This window comes from Cynocephalus volans, chromosome 14 (assembly GCF_027409185.1).
Source record: "Cynocephalus volans isolate mCynVol1 chromosome 14, mCynVol1.pri, whole genome shotgun sequence".
NCBI classification, from domain to species: domain Eukaryota; kingdom Metazoa; phylum Chordata; class Mammalia; order Dermoptera; family Cynocephalidae; genus Cynocephalus; species Cynocephalus volans.
In genome coordinates this window covers 64,524,843-64,548,322 of record NC_084473.1, presented here as the reverse complement: position 1 = coordinate 64,548,322, position 23,480 = coordinate 64,524,843, and the positions used below count along the sequence as shown (strand labels likewise).

Here is a 23,480-nt window from a genome sequence, read left to right as displayed (position 1 = left end):
CCCTGCCACACCTTTCACAATTTCTTCTCAGATAAGCATCACCCCCACAGACGCACACATACAATCACTGAAATTGCATAAGAAGCAGTAGGAGCATGACGGGAAGAGATGGGAAAAATAAGTCTATAAAAGCAATACTGATCGTTACAGGTCCCACCTATCAATGTATCTTCTTCTGGGCTCTTAGCATCTTGTATCGAATGCTACCTTCTCACTGCCACTAGAAAAGTCCCCAGAAAGATGGTTCTAGGCGTGCCTGAAAGCTTGCCACCAAGAAAAATGATTCTAGCCACGCATTTCCTCCCCCAAACCAGCTTAATCCACATATCAACCGTTAGCAACTCAGCCTTAACTCACTTTATCACGGTCACAAGAGAAGTTGGTGAGAAAAGCACTAAACAGGGGAACAAAAACAAAGGCAACCAGGCCAAGTGGGCTGACAGCAACATCTGTTCCTTATGCTCAGGCACATAAGTTACACCACACTTACTGTGGTATAGCTCACCACAATGCCTTTTTCACGGACCCCTCTTTAATTTTCTCCACAAAATCCATCAGGTCAAGTTAGTTTGCGATGTTTCAATATAAGCTAATCAAGAGAAAAGAACATGCAATATGTCTTCCAGGGTTGGATTCTTGAAACATAGGACTAGGGGTGGAAAAAAAAACATGTAGAAAAACCAAAGCATTTAAAAGCAATCCCTATTCTACAAACATAATAATGAATGGCATACATAAGGTAATATGACATAAAACAAAAAAAGCAAATCCATTTATGACTATTCTCTTCAGTGCACAAATCCATGGCAGGTTCTGGATTCTCTAGCTACATAAAACATATACACGTCAAAAACGTATATCTACACACACACACCCACCCACCCACCCACCCACACCCCCCCCACCCACACACACCACACACATTGAATTGTCTGTTCTGCTAGTACAAAATGAGGCCAAAGAATGCCAACTTTTTTCTTACAGAAACCAAAAAGTACATGAGTCTCTTTTTTTCCTGTGCACTTGCCTTACCCGTTCCCTATTTTCCATCGATGTCTTCTTTCTCTAAGTATTCTTCTCTTCATTTTGCCTGGCATTGCACTCAAGCATGGCATAGGAAAAATCCTAGATGCCCAAGATTCTCCAGTGGCTGTTATCAAGGGAGAGGAAGCTACAGTAACTGTCACACTGGATTCTCTCGAGTGAGAAGAGAGAAAATATCCCAAATGCTTCCCACGTATAAAAGAGCAGGATGGCAGAATGTCTATGAAGAGGTGCAAGGAGCCAGAGGTAGCCACTTATGAGCAAAAGAATTGTGACCACAGACCAGAAGAAGGAACGTCTGCAGTTACCTGTATCATCTACCACTCTGGTGTTGGCTTTGACTAGGCAGAGTCCATTATTCAAAGCATCGGGGCATTGAAGGGAAGACCGCTGCTTCTTGAAGTTTGCAGGAAGTAACATCCACGAGTATAAGAAGGCAACATCAAGGCTCATCTCAGAAACAATGCCTAAAATGAAGGGGAAGAAAGGAGAGCAGAAGAGAGTTGCAAGTCCGATCTGGCACCACCTGGCCCGGCCCAGCCCAGCCCAGCCCAGCCCAAGGAAGGTAGGATTCAAGGAGAAGAAACTAAGGGAAGAGCCGTGGATTACATCATTCCCTACAAGGCACACTCACCCTAGTCTTCAACCAAGGCACAGAAAGAGCCCTTTAATCCCTTCCTTTGCTCCCTGAAAGTTGCAGTAATTTCACTAAGCAAAATAACTGAAATAGTTTCAGAACAACTGCTATTGCTTACACTAAGTGTCCCTTTCCTTCCTCCCCAAGGATATTAATTAACTGAATATGTAATATCTACTTAGAAATGTATAATATTATATATGACATTAAAAATAACATACAAAATATAAATGACTCTTAGTTAATTATATTAATGAACATCTATAAGAAGCTCTGAGATGATCTAGGGGAACGTGGAACTATCATGTCTGCCTTGCAGTATTTAACCTCCCCAGAGTTCAGACATTTAGATGCTGCTCCTGCCACTCTCTCCGTCCAATCTCACCTTCCTGTTGGAAATTTGACGTCTCTATTGGCTACCGGATACCTTTAAACTGCCTGTTTTGTGACATCATTTGCCCACCAACCTACTGCCACCTGGTAGAATCTTGGGGTTTCCATGGAGTTGTGTGTCAATAAACTCGAATCATCGACAGTGGCCAGTGGCCAGTGATCGGTAACCTCTGTACTGGACACATGCGCCCTTTGGCTTCTGCCACCCAGACATCCTCCAGTATCGTCTCCTCATCCTGTGTGTCCTCAGTTGACGTTTCTTCGTCTCTCTCCATGTCAGGTAAGGACAGGAACTTTCTAGTGTTTCTTTGGATTTCTTCCCCCTAAAGTTAGTAGTACAGTCAAGACACTTTAGAATAATGTGGTAAAGTATTGAACCAGAAATCTGGAAACCTCATTTCAGTTTTGGCTCTGACATGTACTAGCTGTGTAACTTCGGACAAACCATTTACTCTCTCACAAAATCTGTTTCGTCATATGTTATATTAGGATAATAGATTGGTTATTCTTTCTGGACCCTTTCCTTTCTAATGTTAGATCTTAAAGAGCTTGTGCACAGAAAATGAAATTAGACACTTCTTGAGACTGTTTGCTTCAAGAGAAACAGAGAAAAAGCCTCGGTGGTGTAGAAAACTAACAACATCTACCAAGAGGTTTCATCTGTAATTGTCTCCCTGTAGTAATACATTAACTCCAGTATTTCAAATTCAGTGCTGTTCAAAAAGTAACATTCACTTGTTGTGGCGTTTTCTGTGTAAACTAGGTGAAGACATATAGGGAGAGGGGATGGAGAGTAGCGGGCCAGAAGGAGACAGAAGTTCTTGGGGCAAGGAAGTTTGGCAACTGTTTTCATCCAGCACAGGCCAACAGGAACTGACAGGGGCAAGTGAATGTAAAAATGAGGAAGGAGAAACTAGATGAAAGAGGTGGAGAGCACGCAGGAGTTCTCAGGAAAAAAGAAGGCAGTTTGTGATGGAATGCTGAAGGGGACTCGAGATTTTATATGAAAGGGGCACGAGCATAGAGGGAAATCTCCTCAGAGCAGGGCACAATGAAGTCAGCAAGTGCTTAGATGACCGGACTAAGAAGGAAACTAAGGCTACAGCAGGGTGTCACTAGGAAAAGCAGCTCACCAGGAAAGTCATATGTAGTTGCCTGGTTTTTTTCTGTTTCTTCTTTGAACTCAGATGACACTTGACAGTTTTATAAATGAACAGTGAAGAAATGGTTTAGAAATGATGTTTCGCATAAACAAAAAATTAAGAAAAGTGGTTATCTAGGGGGCTGGAGGGAACAGAATTTTAAGTGTTTTTTGTCCCCTGATTTTTAAAACGTATGGATTATTCTAATATTGAAAATAAAATTGTGTGTTTCAAAAATGATGTATCCTAACTTGCATCAGAAGGACAAATTCCTTTGCGTGCTAAGTAGGTTTCAAGTAAAGGCTGCTTTTCATCTTTACAATTATTTTCTTCCTGAATCAGAGTGCGTACTGATGAACAGTCATTAACCATTTTTAGACTTAAGAATATAAAGAACGACCTACCTAAGAATAAAAAGAAAACGTCAAGCACCACATCTGTAATTCCGCATTTATCCGAACAAATTCGTGGAGTCCTTTGGGTTGTTTTTAAAACTGGATTCTTTTTAGGTGATCTTTTTAGGCTTTGGGGTGACATTTTCTTAGATGTTGACGATGATTATAATCTATGTTTGCAGGATAAATATAAAAATCTTCATGATACTTTTCTTTCTCCTTATGTGGCTCTATCAATTGAACTATCTATTTCAACTAGGATTAATATCTGCTACTTGCTGGGTAATATTCAGAGAAATAGGAATGAGCACAATAAAGGAATTCCTTTATGGTTATTGTTTTGCCCTCTGCTTTTACCAGTTTTTATTAAAATATTTGCCGGCAGATATTATGGCTCACCAAATATATTCGCATTTACTGCATTTTCCTGCTTATTACACCTTTATATTAATATGGCTTCTCTGTCTATGTGTATTGGTTCATTCAAAGTCACCTTCTATCGTGGTCTGTTCTTGGTTAGCAGTATTGTCTGAAGTAGAGGAGCCAATATTCACTTTCATAATATTACATCTATGGTAACAGAACTTCATTTATGATTAAAATTACTAAGCTTTGATTCCTGCTGTAGTCATTATAGCTCAACTTTCATTAATAGCTATGTGTTCCTTTTCGTAGTGGGATGTTATGCGTTTTTCATGATTTTTGTCGTATTGTCTTTCCACAACTTCATGATCTTCCTTTCTACAAGTCATATGTATTACCTTCATACATGTATGAATGATACCAGGTATTATTATGATGATCACTTTTTAGATGAGTAACCTAAAGCTCACAGAGTTTCAATAACGTTTTTTTTTTTCCCCAAAAGCATTTCTTGAGAAACACTCAGGTAGTCATTTTGACTTTGGATCAGAAGCTAGGTTTGAAGAGGGTAAAGTATGGTCCTTTACATTTACCAACTGGACGGGCTTACATGTGAACTCTAGGAAATGGCATGTGACCTACCCAAGCAAAATGAGACCGAAGATTACAATAGTAGTAGCTGTACAGTTTTCTAATGGACAAAATAAAATTGCCTGTATTTAACGTTGTATTTCTCCCTGGTTCTGGCCTTTGCTCAGAGCAAGAGTACTAGCAATGGAGTCAGGGTCTGTAACCTGGTAATGATACTAACAAAATGAGAGAACCTGACTAAGTCAATCTGACCTCTCTGAGCCTCAGTTTCCTCACTTGTAATATGAGAATGTTCAAATTGAAGTTTGCTAAGGGCCTCCTACTTCTGAAATGCTTCGATTCTAGGAGATAATTACGAGACCATGCTAGTACCCGCTGAAGGGAAAGACAGGGCAGGGAGAAGTTTGCTTCTAACCTGGGAACAACATATGTAGCAGACCACTTGGGTCTTCTGCACATCTGTGCCCAGGTTGGAGCAGAGGCAGTTCCTCAGAAGAGTACCAAAGTGTTCCAGCACTTACGGACATCATCAGCTTTGATTTTTGGTATCTCAGTGAGCATTGGTATTAGAGACTTCCTGATTGCAACAAGCTTAACATAATGCTGTTCCTTAAAGAAAGTGAACGTTTATCAATCTCATCGATCTTTCATCACCCTTTTGTTTCCTGCAGAAAATTTCCAAAATCCATCTGTACTTGGAGCTGCAAATTCTCTTCAGCTCTCTCTTCCTGTGGTGAACAATGCAGTTTCCATAAAAGGAAGTGTCTGCAACTTTTCCAGCACCCGTGCACCAGCTGTCAATTCGGCATGGCTACTGCCATCAGCCTCTGGCACCTCTTTCCAGCCACTCATAGGTAGTGCCTACCCTTACCCACATTCTAGCACAGCTATGTTGTCTGGGGTGACTGGCCAGAGCCAGATCTCCACTTCAGCTGCCTCCTATCCAGGTATTCTTAAGTGGGATACCACAGGAAGCACTGAAAAGAAGTCATCTTCACTTGAAGACTACACTGTGATTGTCATTGACCAAGACACAGCTGTTTCTGCCACGTCTATGGCAGCCCAGTATGATAAAACTTCAGTTGCCAATACTGTGGTCCCTCTGTATCCATCACTGTCTGCCAGCCTTGCTCAGGGGACACCATCTCAGATTCCAAATCAGGGACATAGCCTGTCACTTCCCTACCAGGAAGGAAGCCAGATGTATTACTATAATCAAGGCACATTGGGGCCTCTACAGTGTGGAGAGCTTGGCCCCTGCCTGCAGTCCTATGGCTCTGTGTCGTACACGGGAAGCAGGGCCTCTGCCCCTCAACCAGAGATAGTGATGGTGCTGGAGGAGTTTCAGGCCACAAATGTCCTAACACCAGTCTCCACGTCTGGAACCTACAACTCGGTGTCCGCTCAATCCATGGCAGAAATACCTTTTCAAGGTGAGTCCAAACAGCAAGAAGGGAGAGGACTTAAGTCAGCATTGCAAAGGAGGGTCACGTCTGCAGCTGAGAAGTGGTGAGTCCACAGATAGGTAGAGTTTAGGTCCTGAGAGTTTAACCACCACCATTGCTCAGTGCTCTCCACTTTCAGACTCTATATAGGTGGGAAGGTGGGATACTACAATGCCATCTATGCTACACACAAGAGAACATCAAGAACACACCAAGGGATGCCTCACTCTTTGCTGCCGTGCTCCTCAGTCTCCCTACACCACCACACTGTAATTAAGGGCCTTCCCTGATCTACTGCTTTAGTCTCTTTGGAAGGCACTTCAGAATTCTTATGTGGTAGTGACAGTTTAATTTCCCTTAATGTACACCAGGATTTCAGACCTTGTGTTCAGAGATCCTGCCCATAGCAAGCCGGCTCAGAATGCGTCCTTGCTTGTGTATTTCATGAGCAAGGGCTCCACTCTCTGTCCCGGTCCTTGACATGAAGTGTTCTTATTCCCTCAGAAGAGTGGAGAGAATTGAAAGGACTGTATATGAGAATACTAGGCTGTATAAAACATTTCATAGTTCAAAAATCACGTTCACTTTTTAGTCACTTTCCACAACCCTATGAAATACCAAGAAAACCAACAAACCATGAGATCAAATGATCACATGCAAAGTAGACCGGTCCCTTCCTATCTTTTAACACAAGGTCCTGTCCATGGTCCTTAAGAAGAGCTAGTGGAAATGCCTTGCCCACTGTTGGAAGGTGCCTGATTGCTGTGTATGTAAGTAGGGGGAGTATCTCACTTACCCAGGGGCTGACGTTTTCCTTGATTCCTTTGTAGTGATGGAAACTTCCTTTGGGATGGAGACTTCCCTGGGATTGCAACCTTCAAGCAAGGAACAAGCAGAGCATAAGAATTCGGATGAGATGAAAACCAAGGTTTCGAAGCCTCTGGATGACGACCAGATCCCAATAGAAAACCAAGATCTTCCACTACTCCCTTTAGAAATCCCTGACATTCACCAGATTCTGGCGTGCATTGATCCTCCTGGACAAAAGGAACCTCCTGGTCCTGACAATGCCAGTCTCGGAAAGAACAGCCTTAGTCTTGAGGACCAAGGGACACTTGAAAATGGGATTGAGCCCAGCAGTGGTTTTCAGAACACTCCTAAACTGGTGGAAGATATTCACCTTCCCCAGCTCTCGAATTCCTTGAAATACCTTGACCAATCCAAAGATCTCACAGCCATCAAAGCCAAAGACACCAGAGCCATCAAGATGAATCAGGTGCAGGACAAGACGAGTACCATAACGGGTCCCTTCAATCAGGTCAGGAAGAACAGGCGTAAAGCCTCTGAGCATATGAGTGGTGCTCCCAGAGCCAAAAGCCAGCCAAAGAACCCAGAGTGCCTGTTAGGGGAAGAAGTGGTTGTTTGCAGTGCTGCAGCCAGTGACAGGGCTCCTGTGAATGCGGTCAAGCATCCTAAGAGCGAACCTGAGAATGGTGCCTCTAGCAGGATGAGCAAAACTAAGAGCCACGGGCAGGAAAAAAACAAAAGATCAAGAGAAAATCAGTCCAGGAAAGCTGAAGAGAGTAAGCAGCCAGGGAACAAAGTCCAGGCAGAAGGGAAGCCAACTATTCCCAGGATGAAGCGGAAGAAAAATCAACCTGACCTTAGCCAAGAGGTCTTCAAAAAGCCTCGAAGCAGCCTAGGCATGCACATGCTGGAGTCTGTGCAGGTTTTTCATGCACTGGGGAGGAAGAATGACAAGAAAGCTGGGCTCTCTTCCTCTCGGGCCCTAGGAAACTCTAGCAACACCAGAGAACCCCAGCCAGCCCGAGCTATCAAACGACAGCCGGATACCCCATGGAAGGGTAAAAGTCCTGAGAAAACTCAAGTCAAAGCCCAGAAACGAGATGGCAGTGCTGAAGAGGAGTCTCCATCTCCATCCCAGTTTGAGCTGCCACCTCCTGGGAAGGTCAGGCTGATACCTTTGCCTTTTCTGACCCTGGACAGGCCTCGACCTCGACCTGCTCCTCGGAGGCCACAGTCTCTGGCCTCACATAGGCCTGCTATGGCTTACTCTGCCCAGCCTGGTGCTACTAACTCAGCCAATCCATCCCAACCAGCTCCTGCCAATGCATCCTTGACAGGTCCTGCCAGGCCAGCTCAGCCAATTCCAATCAACACAACCCAACCAGGTTTGACCAACCCTAGGTCGCCCAGTGTCCCTCAGAGGGCTGCTTCTGGGCCCGCACCCGACAAAACATCATCCTGCACTTCTCTGCGGCAGGGGCCCGTTTCCACTGCTGTGACCAAACTCCAGCCACCACCCAAGCCTCAAACCCAATATCCACTCCAAGACTTGCGCTACCAACGAATTCCATGGAGGAATCCAAATGTTCCTGAGCCAGAAATGTCAACGCCCATTACAAAAGAGCAGAGGCCAGAGCGCGAGGCCATGAAGAAGCTGGCTCAGCAAGAGCGTGAGAATGCTGCCAAATGTACATCTTTGGGGAAAGTGCAGTATTTCATCGAGAAGGAAAAAGAGATGGAAATGGCTAGATACTATGGCTATGCAAAATAAGAGCTTCTAAGATTGTTGGTGCCACTTTGGGTACCAGCTGGTTTTCCGCATATATATGTAGATAGACACAAGATAGATATAGATAGATAGATAGGAATATAGATAGATATAATATGCACATAGATAGATAGATACAAATTTCCCTCTTCTGATATATTTTTAAACCTTAATGAAACTGAATAAACACATGTCCTAGAATTAATAGCTGAGTAATAAAAAAGCCTGTTGAGTTTTCCGATGCTCTTTACTGTGGTTTTTCCTTGGTGGTCGTGGTGGGGATCAAAGGCTGCTTTAGAGAGAAGGAAAGGAAACTTGGGTGGAAGAACAGGAAATAAAGGGATAAGACCTGAGGAGAGAGGAAGCAGCCCAGTTCAGGACTAGGAAGGCCATAAGGGGAGAGGTTTTATGGGCTCATAGAAAGAATCAGAAATAGGGGAAATGGCAAAAGTGAGATGCAGAGTCTGAGGTTAGGTGAAAAGAGTAAAATTTGGATAAAGTTGAAGAAGGCTGAAGAGCAGTCTGGGCTGAACAGAAGAAATGTAAAAAATCTCTGACACAGGATGGCTTTATGTCTCATGACCTACCAGATAGCTTTTGAGAAAATACGATCAGGACATATCTCCAACGGGTTTGGGTTACCTTATGCATGTGTGAGTAGAGCTGGGAAAGGTGAATACTAAACACAGGGGAATCTACCAGGGGAGTGGCAAGAGCTCACAGATTTCCTGCAGGCAGGTGATAACCTGGGGCCTAGCAAAGTGAATCGCAGCAGCATGAGGCTCACCCAAAACAGGGCCTGGAATATAAATCTCTATGCACTCAACACCTATGAACCGGGCCGGAAAGATGTATTACTTCAGTTAAACTTGGCAACGTGCAAGGCCAATATTATTTACCGCCCTGCCACTTCAGTAGCAGGTTCAGCTGGGGCTGGGGTCGCATTGCACGCAAAGGAGCAAGGCCTCCATTGGAAGCCTACGAGCCCCCCAAGTCCTCAGTGTTTGCAAGCGCCCACAGGCGGTCAACCTGGCTTTCAGAGCACAGCATCTGGAGGTTTCGGGTGGACGAGATCAGCTTCTGGAGGGGCCTGAATATTAAGGTGAAAAGCCCAGCAAGTTCTCCACCGACCCGGGCGCGTGCTGCCTTCCCGGACCATCCCCATCAACCGAAACGCTGGAGAAAACTCGTCCCGGAGCGTCCATTTCTAGGTGAGAGCGGGGGTGCGCGTGCGCACTTGGCGGCCCTCCAAGGGCCCGGGACGCTGGCGCCCAAAGGTCCAGAGCGCTCGTCGGGCGTCCTGGTGGCGCGCGCGTGAGGGAGACCGGGTGGGAGACGGCGGGGGGAGCGCAGGAAAGGCAGGGAGGGGGGCAAGGGAGAAATGCGGCAGCCGATCGTCACCACGGGAGAGTTAGTGCTTTACAGCAGTAAAACTGGTCTTTGAGGTATGATTCGCTCAACGTAAAATCGACCGTTTAAAAGCACACAGTTCGGTGGCACTTCTTACATTCCCAAGGTTGTGCACCCGTCACCACTGCCTCATCCATACCATTTTCATCATCCTAAAAAGAGTCCTCTCTACCCCCTCCCTCCTACTCCTGCTCCAGGCAACCGGTAATTTCTACTGATTTGCCTTTTGGGGACATTTCATGTACATGCTGTAAATGGAATCACATAGTGTAACCTTTGGTATCTGGCTCCTTTCACTCAGCATAATGTTTGCAAGTTCATCCGTGTTGTAGACTGTCACTATGTCATTCCTTTTCACGACTGCAGAATATTCTATTTTCTGGACATACCACCTCAGTTCATCTGTTCAAGAGCTGCTGGACACTGGGTTGTTTCTTTAGTCCTTTACACGTAGAGAGAGTTTATTCTGTGCCAGGCAGCACCTGGCTAAGGTACTCACCCCATTTCACAGATAAAGCGATAGTGTCAAGCATTTGCCCAAAATTAAGTGCTAGCAATTGGGGGAGCAATTTGAACCCAGGCATTCAGACTTGGGAGGTAATAGATTGACATGACAGAACATTAGAAAGATGCAAAAGGCTATTCAGTGGAAATTCACCATTTTCCCCATTTCTCAGCCAAGCACTTCGCCCCTCCCTCAGAGACATCTACTTTAGCCACTTTTTGGATCCTTCCAGAGAACTTTTTTATATGTAGCCCAACATGATGTACGCATCCCAATTTATTGAGTAATCCGTCCGACTGACTTGAAATATCATTTTTGTGTTATTCTAAATGCTTCTGCACTACCCTTTTCAGAACTGTCCTGGCTTTTTTTGCTTACCTTTTATATTTGCCATTTCTCTAGAATCATTTCTATCATCTTCTTTTTCATTTTAAAGTATTTCTTGTGTTTTCATTTACCCTTGTGTTGCGTTTAGTTTGGTGTTTAGTTCTTAGAATATTTAAAATTTTTAATTGTGTACTGAGTTCTCTCAGCTCTTTTCATTCTGATTTATGTCATTTAGGTCTGGGGATGTTACACTGAGACGAGCCCAGTTATCCTGATGGGTACGAAATGCAGGGAATGGGTCTCTGGAACAAGATAACACCCTGACTATGAAAACGGAGGCTTTAGTCAGGATAGAGCTTAACCAAGTTCCAGAGTGTTAGACTGAAGCTCTTTAGGTTCTTCCTCCTACATTTGAGATTCATTTTAGAGGTTAAGATGATGCTGAGACTGGGAGCTAGAGTTAAGTGGCTAGAAACTGTGGAGAGAAAATCTTTACAGAGGCAAGGAACCAGGAGAGACGAAACTATGAGAAACATTTGCCTAAATAGAATTGAATGTTGCAACTGAGCGTTTTCATATGTAAACACGTTGTTGTTCTTACCACGCTCCTCCCTATCCATATCACCCACCCAAACATGTAGTAGCTATGGATGCCCTTGATTTCTGTGGGACCACAGAGAAAATCGACACTGCTTGGCTTGCAGACACTTCGTATACATTTTTAGCCTCACATTCCATGTTAGTATTATGGAAGTAAGCTATGTGAGAGGGGAAGCTAAGCTCAAAGGGAAAAACACTTGGAAAGTTAAACCATATGTCTACCCTGCCACACCTTTCACAATTTCTTCTCAGATAAGCATCACCCCCACAGACGCACACATACAATCACTGAAATTGCATAAGAAGCAGTAGGAGCATGACGGGAAGAGATGGGAAAAATAAGTCTATAAAAGCAATACTGATCGTTACAGGTCCCACCTATCAATGTATCTTCTTCTGGGCTCTTAGCATCTTGTATCGAATGCTACCTTCTCACTGCCACTAGAAAAGTCCCCAGAAAGATGGTTCTAGGCGTGCCTGAAAGCTTGCCACCAAGAAAAATGATTCTAGCCACGCATTTCCTCCCCCAAACCAGCTTAATCCACAAATCAACCGTTAGCAACTCAGCCTTAACTCACTTTATCACGGTCACAAGAGAAGTTGGTGAGAAAAGCACTAAACAGGGGAACAAAAACAAAGGCAACCAGGCCAAGTGGGCTGACAGCAACATCTGTTCCTTATGCTCAGGCACATAAGTTACACCACACTTACTGTGGTATAGCTCACCACAATGCCTTTTTCACGGACCCCTCTTTAATTTTCTCCACAAAATCCATCAGGTCAAGTTAGTTTGCGATGTTTCAATATAAGCTAATCAAGAGAAAAGAACATGCGATATGTCTTCCAGGGTTGGATTCTTGAATCATAGGACTACAGGTGGAAAAAAAAACATGTAGAAAAACCAAAGCATTTAATAGCAATCCCTATTCTACAAACATAATAATGAATGGCATACATAAGGTAATATGACATAAAACAAAAAAAGCAAATCCATTTATGACTATTCTCTTCAGTGCACAAATCCATGGCAGGTTCTGGATTCTCTAGCTACATAAAACATATACACGTCAAAAACGTATATCTACACACACACACACACCCACCCACCCACCCACCCACACACACACACACACCCACCCACCCACACACACACACACACACACACACACACACACACACACACACCACACACATTGAATTGTCTGTTCTGCTAGTACAAAATGAGGCCAAAGAATGCCAACTTTTTTCTTACAGAAACCAAAAAGTACATGAGTCTCTTTTTTTCCTGTGCCCTTGCCTTACCCGTTCCCTATTTTCCATCGATGTCTTCTTTCTCTAACTATTCTTCTCTTCATTTTGCCTGGCATTGCACTCAAGCATGGCATAGGAAAAATCCTAGATGCCCAAGATTCTCCAGTGGCTGTTTTCAAGGGAGAGGAAGCTACAGTAACTGCCACACTGGATTCTCTCGAGTGAGAAGAGAGAAAATATCCCAAATGCTTCCCACGTATAAAAGAGCAGGATGGCAGAATGTCTATGAAGAGGTGCAAGGAGCCAGAGGTAGCCACTTATGGGCAAAAGAATTGTGACCACAGACCAGAAGAAGGAACGTCTGCAGTTACCTGTATCATCTACCACTCTGGTGTTGGCTTTGACTAGGCAGAGTCCATTATTCAAAGCATCGGGGCATTGAAGGGAAGACCGCTGCTTCTTGAAGTTTGCAGGAAGTAACATCCACGAGTATAAGAAGGCAACATCAAGGCTCATCTCAGAAACAATGCCTAAAATGAAGGGGAAGAAAGGAGAGCAGAAGAGAGTTGCAAGTCCGATCTGGCACCACCTGGCCCGGCCCAGCCCAGCCCAGCCCAGCCCAAGGAAGGTAGGATTCAAGGAGAAGAAACTAAGGGAAGAGCCGTGGATTACATCATTCCCTACAAGGCACACTCACCCTAGTCTTCAACCAAGGCACAGAAAGGGCCCTTTAATCCCTTCCTTTGCTCCCTGAAAGTTGCAGTAATTTCACTAAGCAAAATAACTGAAATAGTTTCAGAACAACTGCTATTGCTTACACTATGTGTCCCTTTCCTTCCTCCCCAAGGATATTAATTAACTGAATATGTAATATCTACTTAGAAATGTATAATATTATATATTCCATTAAAAATAACATACAAAATATAAATGACTCTTAGTTAATTATATTAATGAACATCTATAAGAAGCTCTGAGATGATCTAGGGGAACGTGGAACTATCATGTCTGCCTTGCAGTATTTAACTTCCCCAGAGTTCAGACATTTAGATGCTGCTCCTGCCACTCTCTCCGTCCAATCTCACCTTCCTGTTGGAAATTTGACGTCTCTATTGGCTACCGGATACCTTTAAACTGCCTGTTTTGTGACATCATTTGCCCACCAACCTACTGCCACCTGGTAGAATCTTGGGGTTTCCATGGAGTTGTGTGTCAATAAACTCGAATCATCGCCAGTGGCCAGTGGCCAGTGATCGGTAACCTCTGTACTGGACACATGCGCCCTTTGGCTTCTGCCACCCAGACATCCTCCAGTATCGTCTCCTCATCCTGTGTGTCCTCAGTTGACGTTTCCTCGTCTCTCTCCATGTCAGGTAAGGACAGGAACTTTCTAGTGTTTCATTGGATTTCTTCCCCCTAAAGTTAGTAGTACAGTCAAGACACTTTAGAATAATGGGGTAAAGTATTGAACCAGAAATCTGGAAACCTCATTTCAGTTTTGGCTCTGACATGTACTAGCTGTGTAACTTCGGACAAACCATTTACTCTCTCACAAAATCTGTTTCCTCATATGTTATATTAGGATAATAGATTGGTTATTCTTTCTGGACCCTTTCCTTTCTAATGTTAGATCTTAAAGAGCTTGTGCACAGAAAATGAAATTAGACACTTCTTGAGACTGTTTGCTTCAAGAGAAACAGAGAAAAAGCCTCGGTGGTGTAGAAAACTAACAACATCTACCAAGAGGTTTCATCTGTAATTGTCTCCCTGTAGTAATACATTAACTCCAGTATTTCAAATTCAGTGCTGTTCAAAAAGTAACATTCACTTGTTGTGGCGTTTTCTGTGTAAACTAGGTGAAGACATATAGGGAGAGGGGATGGAGAGTAGCGGGCCAGAAGGAGACAGAAGTTCTTGGGGCAAGGAAGTTTGGCAACTGTTTTCATCCAGCACAGGCCAACAGGAACTGACAGGGGCAAGTGAATGTAAAAATGAGGAAGGAGAAACTAGATGAAAGAGGTGGAGAGCACGCAGGAGTTCTCAGGAAAAAAGAAGGCAGTTTGTGATGGAATGCTGAAGGGGACTCGAGATTTTATATGAAAGGGGCACGAGCATAGAGGGAAATCTCCTCAGAGCAGGGCACAATGAAGTCAGCAAGTGCTTAGATGACCGGACTAAGAAGGAAACTAAGGCTACAGCAGGGTGTCACTAGGAAAAGCAGCTCACCAGGAAAGTCATATGTAGTTGCCTGGTTTTTTTCTGTTTCTTCTTTGAACTCAGATGACACTTGACAGTTTTATAAATGAACAGTGAAGAAATGGTTTAGAAATGATGTTTCGCATAAACAAAAAATTAAGAAAAGTGGTTATCTAGGGGGCTGGAGGGAACAGAATTTTAAGTGTTTTTTGTCCCCTGATTTTTAAAACGTATGGATTATTCTAATATTGAAAATAAAATTGTGTGTTTCAAAAATGATGTATCCTAACTTGCATCAGAAGGACAAATTCCTTTGCGTGCTAAGTAGGTGTCAAGTAAAGGCTGCTTTTCATCTTTACAATTATTTTCTTCCTGAATCAGAGTGCGTACTGATGAACAGTCATTAACCATTTTTAGACTTAAGAATATAAAGAACGACCTACCTAAGAATAAAAAGAAAACGTCAAGCACCACATCTGTAATTCCGCATTTATCCGAACAAATTCGTGGAGTCCTTTGGGTTGTTTTTAAAACTGGATTCTTTTTAGGTGATCTTTTTAGGCTTTGGGGTGACATTTTCTTAGATGTTGACGATGATTATAATCTATGTTTGCAGGATAAATATAAAAATCTTCATGATACTTTTCTTTCTCCTTATGTGGCTCTATCAATTGAACTATCTATTTCAACTAGGATTAATATCTGCTACTTGCTGGGTAATATTCAGAGAAATAGGAATGAGCACAATAAAGGAATTCCTTTATGGTTATTGTTTTGCCCTCTGCTTTTACCAGTTTTTATTAAAATATTTGCCGGCAGATATTATGGCTCACCAAATATATTCGCATTTACTGCATTTTCCTGCTTATTACACCTTTATATTAATATGGCTTCTCTGTCTATGTGTATTGGTTCATTCAAAGTCACCTTCTATCGTGGTCTGTTCTTGGTTAGCAGTATTGTCTGAAGTAGAGGAGCCAATATTCACTTTCATAATATTACATCTATGGTAACAGAACTTCATTTATGATTAAAATTACTAAGCTTTGATTCCTGCTGTAGTCATTATAGCTCAACTTTCATTAATAGCTATGTGTTCCTTTTCGCAGTGGGATGTTATGCGTTTTTCATGATTTTTGTCGTATTGTCTTTCCACAACTTCATGATCTTCCTTTCTACAAGTCATATGTATTACCTTCATACATGTATGAATGATACCAGGTATTATTATGATGATCACTTTTTAGATGAGTAACCTAAAGCTCACAGAGTTTCAATAACGTTTTTTTTTTTCCCCAAAAACATTTCTTGAGAAACACTCAGGTAGTCATTTTGACTTTGGATCAGAAGCTAGGTTTGAAGAGGGTAAAGTATGGTCCTTTACATTTACCAACTGGACGGGCTTACATGTGAACTCTAGGAAATGGCATGTGACCTACCCAAGCAAAATGAGACCGAAGATTACAATAGTAGTAGCTGTACAGTTTTCTAATGGACAAAATAAATTTGCCTGTATTTAACGTTGTATTTCTCCCTGGTTCTGGCCTTTGCTCAGAGCAAGAGTACTAGCAATGGAGTCAGGGTCTGTAACCTGGTAATGATACTAACAAAATGAGAGAACCTGACTAAGTCAATCTGACCTCTCTGAGCCTCAGTTTCCTCACTTGTAATATGAGAATGTTCAAACTGAAGTTTGCTAAGGGCCTCCTACTTCTGAAATGCTTCGATTCTAGGAGATAATTACGAGACCATGCTAGTACCCGCTGAAGGGAAAGACAGGGCAGGGAGAAGTTTGCTTCTAACCTGGGAACAACATATGTAGCAGACCACTTGGGTCTTCTGCACATCTGTGCCCAGGTTGGAGCAGAGGCAGTTCCTCAGAAGAGTACCAAAGTGTTCCAGCACTTACGGACATCATCAGCTTTGATTTTTGGTATCTCAGTGAGCATTGGTATTAGAGACTTCCTGATTGCAAGAAGCTTAACATAATGCTGTTCCTTAAAGAAAGTGAAAGTTTATCAATCTCATCGATCTTTCATCACCCTTTTGTTTCCTGCAGAAAATTTCCAAAATCCATCTGTACTTGGAGCTGCAAATTCTCTTCAGCTCTCTCTTCCTGTGGTGAACAATGCAGTTTCCATAAAAGGAAGTGTCTGCAACTTTTCCAGCACCCGTGCACCAGCTGTCAATTCGGCATGGCTACTGCCATCAGCCTCTGGCACCTCTTTCCAGCCACTCATAGGTAGTGCCTACCCTTACCCACATTCTAGCACAGCTATGTTGTCTGGGGTGACTGGCCAGAGCCAGATCTCCACTTCAGCTGCCTCCTATCCAGGTATTCTTAAGTGGGATACCACAGGAAGCACTGAAAAGAAGTCATCTTCACTTGAAGACTACACTGTGATTGTTATTGACCAAGACACAGCTGTTTCTGCCTACGTCTATGGCAGCCCAGTATGATAAAACTTCAGTTGCCAATACTGTGGTCCCTCTGTATCCATCACTGTCTGCCAGCCTTGCTCAGGGGACACCATCTCAGATTCCAAATCAGGGACATAGCCTGTCACTTCCCTACCAGGAAGGAAGCCAGATGTATTACTATAATCAAGGCACATTGGGGCCTCTACAGTGTGGAGAGCTTGGCCCCTGCCTGCAGTCCTATGGCTCTGTGTCGTACACGGGAAGCAGGGCCTCTGCCCCTCAACCAGAGATAGTGATGGTGCTGGAGGAGTTTCAGGCCACAAATGTCCTAACAGCAGTCTCCACGCCTGGAACCTACAACTCGGTGTCCGCTCAATCCATGGCAGAAATACCTTTTCAAGGTGAGTCCAAACAGCAAGAAGGGAGAGGACTTAAGTCAGCATTGCAAAGGAGGGTCACGTCTGCAGCTGAGAAGTGGTGAGTCCACAGATAGGTAGAGTTTAGGTCCTGAGAGTTTAACCACCACCATTGCTCAGTGCTCTCCACTTTCAGACTCTATATAGGTGGGAAGGTGGGATACTACAATGCCATCCATGCTACACACAAGAGAACATCAAGAACACACCAAGGGATGCCTCACTCTTTGCTGCCGTGCTCCTCAGTCTCCCTACACCACCACACTGTAATTAAGGGCCTTCCCTGATCTACTGCTTTAGTCTCTTTGGAAGGCACTTCAGAATTCTTATGTGGTAGTGACAGTTTAATTTCCCTTAATGTACACCAGGATTTCAGACCTTGTGTTCAGAGATCCTGCCCATAGCAAGCTGGCTCAGAATGCGTCCTTGCTTGTGTATTTCATGAGCAAGGGCTCCACTCTCTGTCCCGGTCCTTGACATGAAGTGTTCTTATTCCCTCAGAAGAGTGGAGAGAATTGAAAGGACTGTATATGAGAATACTAGGCTGTATAAAACATTTCATAGTTCAAAAATCACGTTCACTTTTTAGTCACTTTCCACAACCCTATGAAATACCAAGAAAACCAACAAACCATGAGATCAAATGATCACATGCAAAGTAGACCGGTCCTTCCTATCTTTTAACACAAGGTCCTGTCCATGGTCCTTAAGAAGAGCTAGTGGAAATGCCTTGCCCACTGTTGGAAGGTGCCTGATTGCTGTGTATGTAAGTAGGGGGAGTATCTCACTTACCCAGGGGCTGACGTTTTCCTTGATTCCTTTGTAGTGATGGAAACTTCCTTTGGGATGGAGACTTCCCTGGGATTGCAACCTTCAAGCAAGGAACAAGCAGAGCATAAGAATTCGGATGAGATGAAAACCAAGGTTTCGAAGCCTCTGGATGACGACCAGATCCCAATAGAAAACCAAGATCTTCCACTACTCCCTTTAGAAATCCCTGACATTCACCAGATTCTGGCGTGCATTGATCCTCCGGGACAAAAGGAACCTCCTGGTCCTGAAAATGCCAGTCTCGGAAAGAACAGCCTTAGTCTTGAGGACCAAGGGACACTTGAAAATGGGATTGAGCCCAGCAGTGGTTTTCAGAACACTCCTAAACTGGTGGAAGATATTCACCTTCCCCAGCTCTCGAATTCCTTGAAATACCTTGACCAATCCAAAGATCTCACAGCCATCAAAGCCAAAGACACCAGAGCCATCAAGATGAATCAGGTGCAGGACAAGACGAGTACCATAACGGGTCCCTTCAATCAGGTCAGGAAGAACAGGCGTAAAGCCTCTGAGCATATGAGTGGTGCTCCCAGAGCCAAAAGCCAGCCAAAGAACCCAGAGTGCCTGTTAGGGGAAGAAGTGGTTGTTTGCAGTGCTGCAGCCAGTGACAGGGCTCCTGTGAATGCGGTCAAGCATCCTAAGAGCGAACCTGAGAATGGTGCCTCTAGCAGGATGAGCAAAACTAAGAGCCACGGGCAGGAAAAAAACAAAAGATCAAGAGAAAATCAGTCCAGGAAAGCTGAAGAGAGTAAGCAGCCAGGGAACAAAGTCCAGGCAGAAGGGAAGCCAACTATTCCCAGGATGAAGCGGAAGAAAAATCAACCTGACCTTAGCCAAGAGGTCTTCAAAAAGCCTCGAAGCAGCCTAGGCATGCACATGCTGGAGTCTGTGCAGGTTTTTCATGCACTGGGGAGGAAGAATGACAAGAAAGCTGGGCTCTCTTCCTCTCGGGCCCTAGGAAACTCTAGCAACACCAGAGAACCCCAGCCAGCCCGAGCTATCAAACGACAGCCGGATACCCCATGGAAGGGTAAAAGTCCTGAGAAAACTCAAGTCAAAGCCCAGAAACGAGATGGCAGTGCTGAAGAGGAGTCTCCATCTCCATCCCAGTTTGAGCTGCCACCTCCTGGGAAGGTCAGGCTGATACCTTTGCCTTTTCTGACCCTGGACAGGCCTCGACCTCGACCTGCTCCTCGGAGGCCACAGTCTCTGGCCTCACATAGGCCTGCTATGGCTTACTCTGCCCAGCCTGGTGCTACTAACTCAGCCAATCCATCCCAACCAGCTCCTGCCAATGCATCCTTGACAGGTCCTGCCAGGCCAGCTCAGCCAATTCCAATCAACACAACCCAACCAGGTTTGACCAACCCTAGGTCGCCCAGTGTCCCTCAGAGGGCTGCTTCTGGGCCCGCACCCGACAAAACATCATCCTGCACTTCTCTGCGGCAGGGGCCCGTTTCCACTGCTGTGACCAAACTCCAGCCACCACCCAAGCCTCAAACCCAATATCCACTCCAAGACTTGCGCTACCAACGAATTCCATGGAGGAATCCAAATGTTCCTGAGCCAGAAATGTCAACGCCCATTACAAAAGAGCAGAGGCCAGAGCGCGAGGCCATGAAGAAGCTGGCTCAGCAAGAGCGTGAGAATGCTGCCAAATGTACATCTTTGGGGAAAGTGCAGTATTTCATCGAGAAGGAAAAAGAGATGGAAATGGCTAGATACTATGGCTATGCAAAATAAGAGCTTCTAAGATTGTTGGTGCCACTTTGGGTACCAGCTGGTTTTCCGCATATATATGTAGATAGACACAAGATAGATATAGATAGATAGATAGGAATATAGATAGATATAATATGCACATAGATAGATAGATACAAATTTCCCTCTTCTGATATATTTTTAAACCTTAATGAAACTGAATAAACACATGTCCTAGAATTAATAGCTGAGTAATAAAAAAGCCTGTTGAGTTTTCCGATGCTCTTTACTGTGGTTTTTCCTTGGTGGTCGTGGTGGGGATCAAAGGCTGCTTTAGAGAGAAGGAAAGGAAACTTGGGTGGAAGAACAGGAAATAAAGGGATAAGACCTGAGGAGAGAGGAAGCAGCCCAGTTCAGGACTAGGAAGGCCATAAGGGGAGAGGTTTTATGGGCTCATAGAAAGAATCAGAAATAGGGGAAATGGCAAAAGTGAGATGCAGAGTCTGAGGTTAGGTGAAAAGAGTAAAATTTGGATAAAGTTGAAGAAGGCTGAAGAGCAGTCTGGGCTGAACAGAAGAAATGTAAAAAATCTCTGACACAGGATGGCTTTATGTCTCATGACCTACCAGATAGCTTTTGAGAAAATACGATCAGGACATATCTCCAACGGGTTTGGGTTACCTTATGCATGTGTGAGTAGAGCTGGGAAAGGTGAATACTAAACACAGGGGAATCTACCAGGGGAGTGGCAAGAGCTCACAGATTTCCTGCAGGCAGGTGATAACCTGGGGCCTAGCAAAGTGAATCGCAGCAGCATGAGGCTCACCCAAAACAGGGCCTGGAATATAAATCTCTATGCACTCAACACCTATGAACCGGGCCGGAAAGATGTATTACTTCAGTTAAACTTGGCAACGTGCAAGGCCAATATTATTTACCGCCCTGCCACTTCAGTAGCAGGTTCAGCTGGGGCTGGGGTCGCATTGCACGCAAAGGAGCAAGGCCTCCATTGGAAGCCTACGAGCCCCCCAATTCCTCAGTGTTTGCAAGCGCCCACAGGCGGTCAACCTGGCTTTCAGAGCACAGCATCTGGAGGTTTCGGGTGGACGAGATCAGCTTCTGGAGGGGCCTGAATATTAAGGTGAAAAGCCCAGCAAGTTCTCCACCGACCCGGGCGCGTGCTGCCTTCCCGGACCATCACCATCAACCGAAACGCTGGAGAAAACTCGTCCCGGAGCGTCCATTTCTAGGTGAGAGCGGGGGTGCGCGTGCGCACTTGGCGGCCCTCCGAGGGCCCGGGACGCGGGCGCCCAAAGGTCCAGAGCGCTCGTCGGGCGTCCTGGTGGCGCGCGCGTGAGGGAGACCGGGTGGGACACGGCGGGGGGAGCGCAGGAAAGGCAGGGAGGGGGGCAAGGGAGAAATGCGGCAGCCGATCGTCACCACGGGAGAGTTAGTACTTTACAGCAGTAAAACTGGTCTTTGAGGTATGATTCGCTCAACGTAAAATCGACCGTTTAAAAGCACACAGTTCGGTGGCACTTCTTACATTCCCAAGGTTGTGCACCCGTCACCACTGCCTCATCCATACCATTTTCATCATCCTAAAAAGAGTCCTCTCTACCCCCTCCCTCCTACTCCTGCTCCAGGCAACCGGTAATTTCTACTGATTTGCCTTTTGGGGACATTTCATATACATGCTGTAAATGGAATCACATAGTGTAACCTTTGGTATCTGGCTCCTTTCACTCAGCATAATGTTTGCAAGTTCATCCGTGTTGTAGACTGTCACTATGTCATTCCTTTTCACGACTGCAGAATATTCTATTTTCTGGACATACCACCTCAGTTCATCTGTTCAAGAGCTGCTGGACACTGGGTTGTTTCTTTAGTCCTTTACACGTAGAGAGAGTTTATTCTGTGCCAGGCAGCACCTGGCTAAGGTACTCACCCCATTTCACAGATAAAGCGATAGTGTCAAGCATTTGCCCAAAATTAAGTGCTAGCAATTGGGGGAGCAATTTGAACCCAGGCATTCAGACTTGGGAGGTAATAGATTGACATGACAGAACATTAGAAAGATGCAAAAGGCTATTCAGTGGAAATTCACCATTTTCCCCATTTCTCAGCCAAGCACTTCGCCCCTCCCTCAGAGACATCTACTTTAGCCACTTTTTGGATCCTTCCAGAGAACTTTTTTATATGTAGCCCAACATGATGTACGCATCCCAATTTATTGAGTAATCCGTCCGACTGACTTGAAATATCATTTTTGTGTTATTCTAAATGCTTCTGCACTACCCTTTTCAGAACTGTCCTGGCTTTTTTTGCTTACCTTTTATATTTGCCATTTCTCTAGAATCATTTCTATCATCTTCTTTTTCATTTTAAAGTATTTCTTGTGTTTTCATTTACCCTTGTGTTGCGTTTAGTTTGGTGTTTAGTTCTTAGAATATTTAAAATTTTTAATTGTGTACTGAGTTCTCTCAGCTCTTTTCATTCTGATTTATGTCATTTAGGTCTGGGGATGTTACACTGAGACGAGCCCAGTTATCCTGATGGGTACGAAATGCAGGGAATGGGTCTCTGGAACAAGATAACACCCTGACTATGAAAACGGAGGCTTTAGTCAGGATAGAGCTTAACCAAGTTCCAGAGTGTTAGACTGAAGCTCTTTAGGTTCTTCCTCCTACATTTGAGATTCATTTTAGAGGTTAAGATGATGCTGAGACTGGGAGCTAGAGTTAAGTGGCTAGAAACTGTGGAGAGAAAATCTTTACAGAGGCAAGGAACCAGGAGAGACGAAACTATGAGAAACATTTGCCTAAATAGAATTGAATGTTGCAACTGAGCATTTTCATATGTAAACACGTTGTTGTTCTTACCACGCTCCTCCCTATCCATATCACCCACCCAAACATGTAGTAGCTATGGATGCCCTTGATTTCTGTGGGACCACAGAGAAAATCGACACTGCTTGGCTTGCAGACACTTCGTATACATTGTTAGCCTCACATTCCATGTTAGTATTATGGAAGTAAGCTATGTGAGAGGGGAAGCTAAGCTCAAAGGGAAAAACACTTGGAAAGTTAAACCATATGTCTACCCTGCCACACCTTTCACAATTTCTTCTCAGATAAGCATCACCCCCACAGACGCACACATACAATCACTGAAATTGCATAAGAAGCAGTAGGAGCATGACGGGAAGAGATGGGAAAAATAAGTCTATAAAAGCAA

The 23,480-nt window shown here is 44.2% G+C and overlaps 1 protein-coding gene across 1 annotated transcript; it reads left to right on the top strand.

Moving 5' to 3' along the window:
* Positions 1–2,257: 2,257 nt before the first annotated feature.
* On the top strand, positions 2,258–20,270 carry LOC134362540 (uncharacterized protein C2orf78-like; the record flags this gene model as incomplete). The annotated part of the gene is made up of 4 exons (XM_063077777.1): positions 2,258–2,354; positions 5,237–5,998; positions 6,841–6,878; positions 18,600–20,270. Coding segments are annotated over exons 1-4 (2,568 nt in total), but the record flags the coding sequence as incomplete, so codon positions are not given.
* Positions 20,271–23,480: the final 3,210 nt, after the last annotated feature.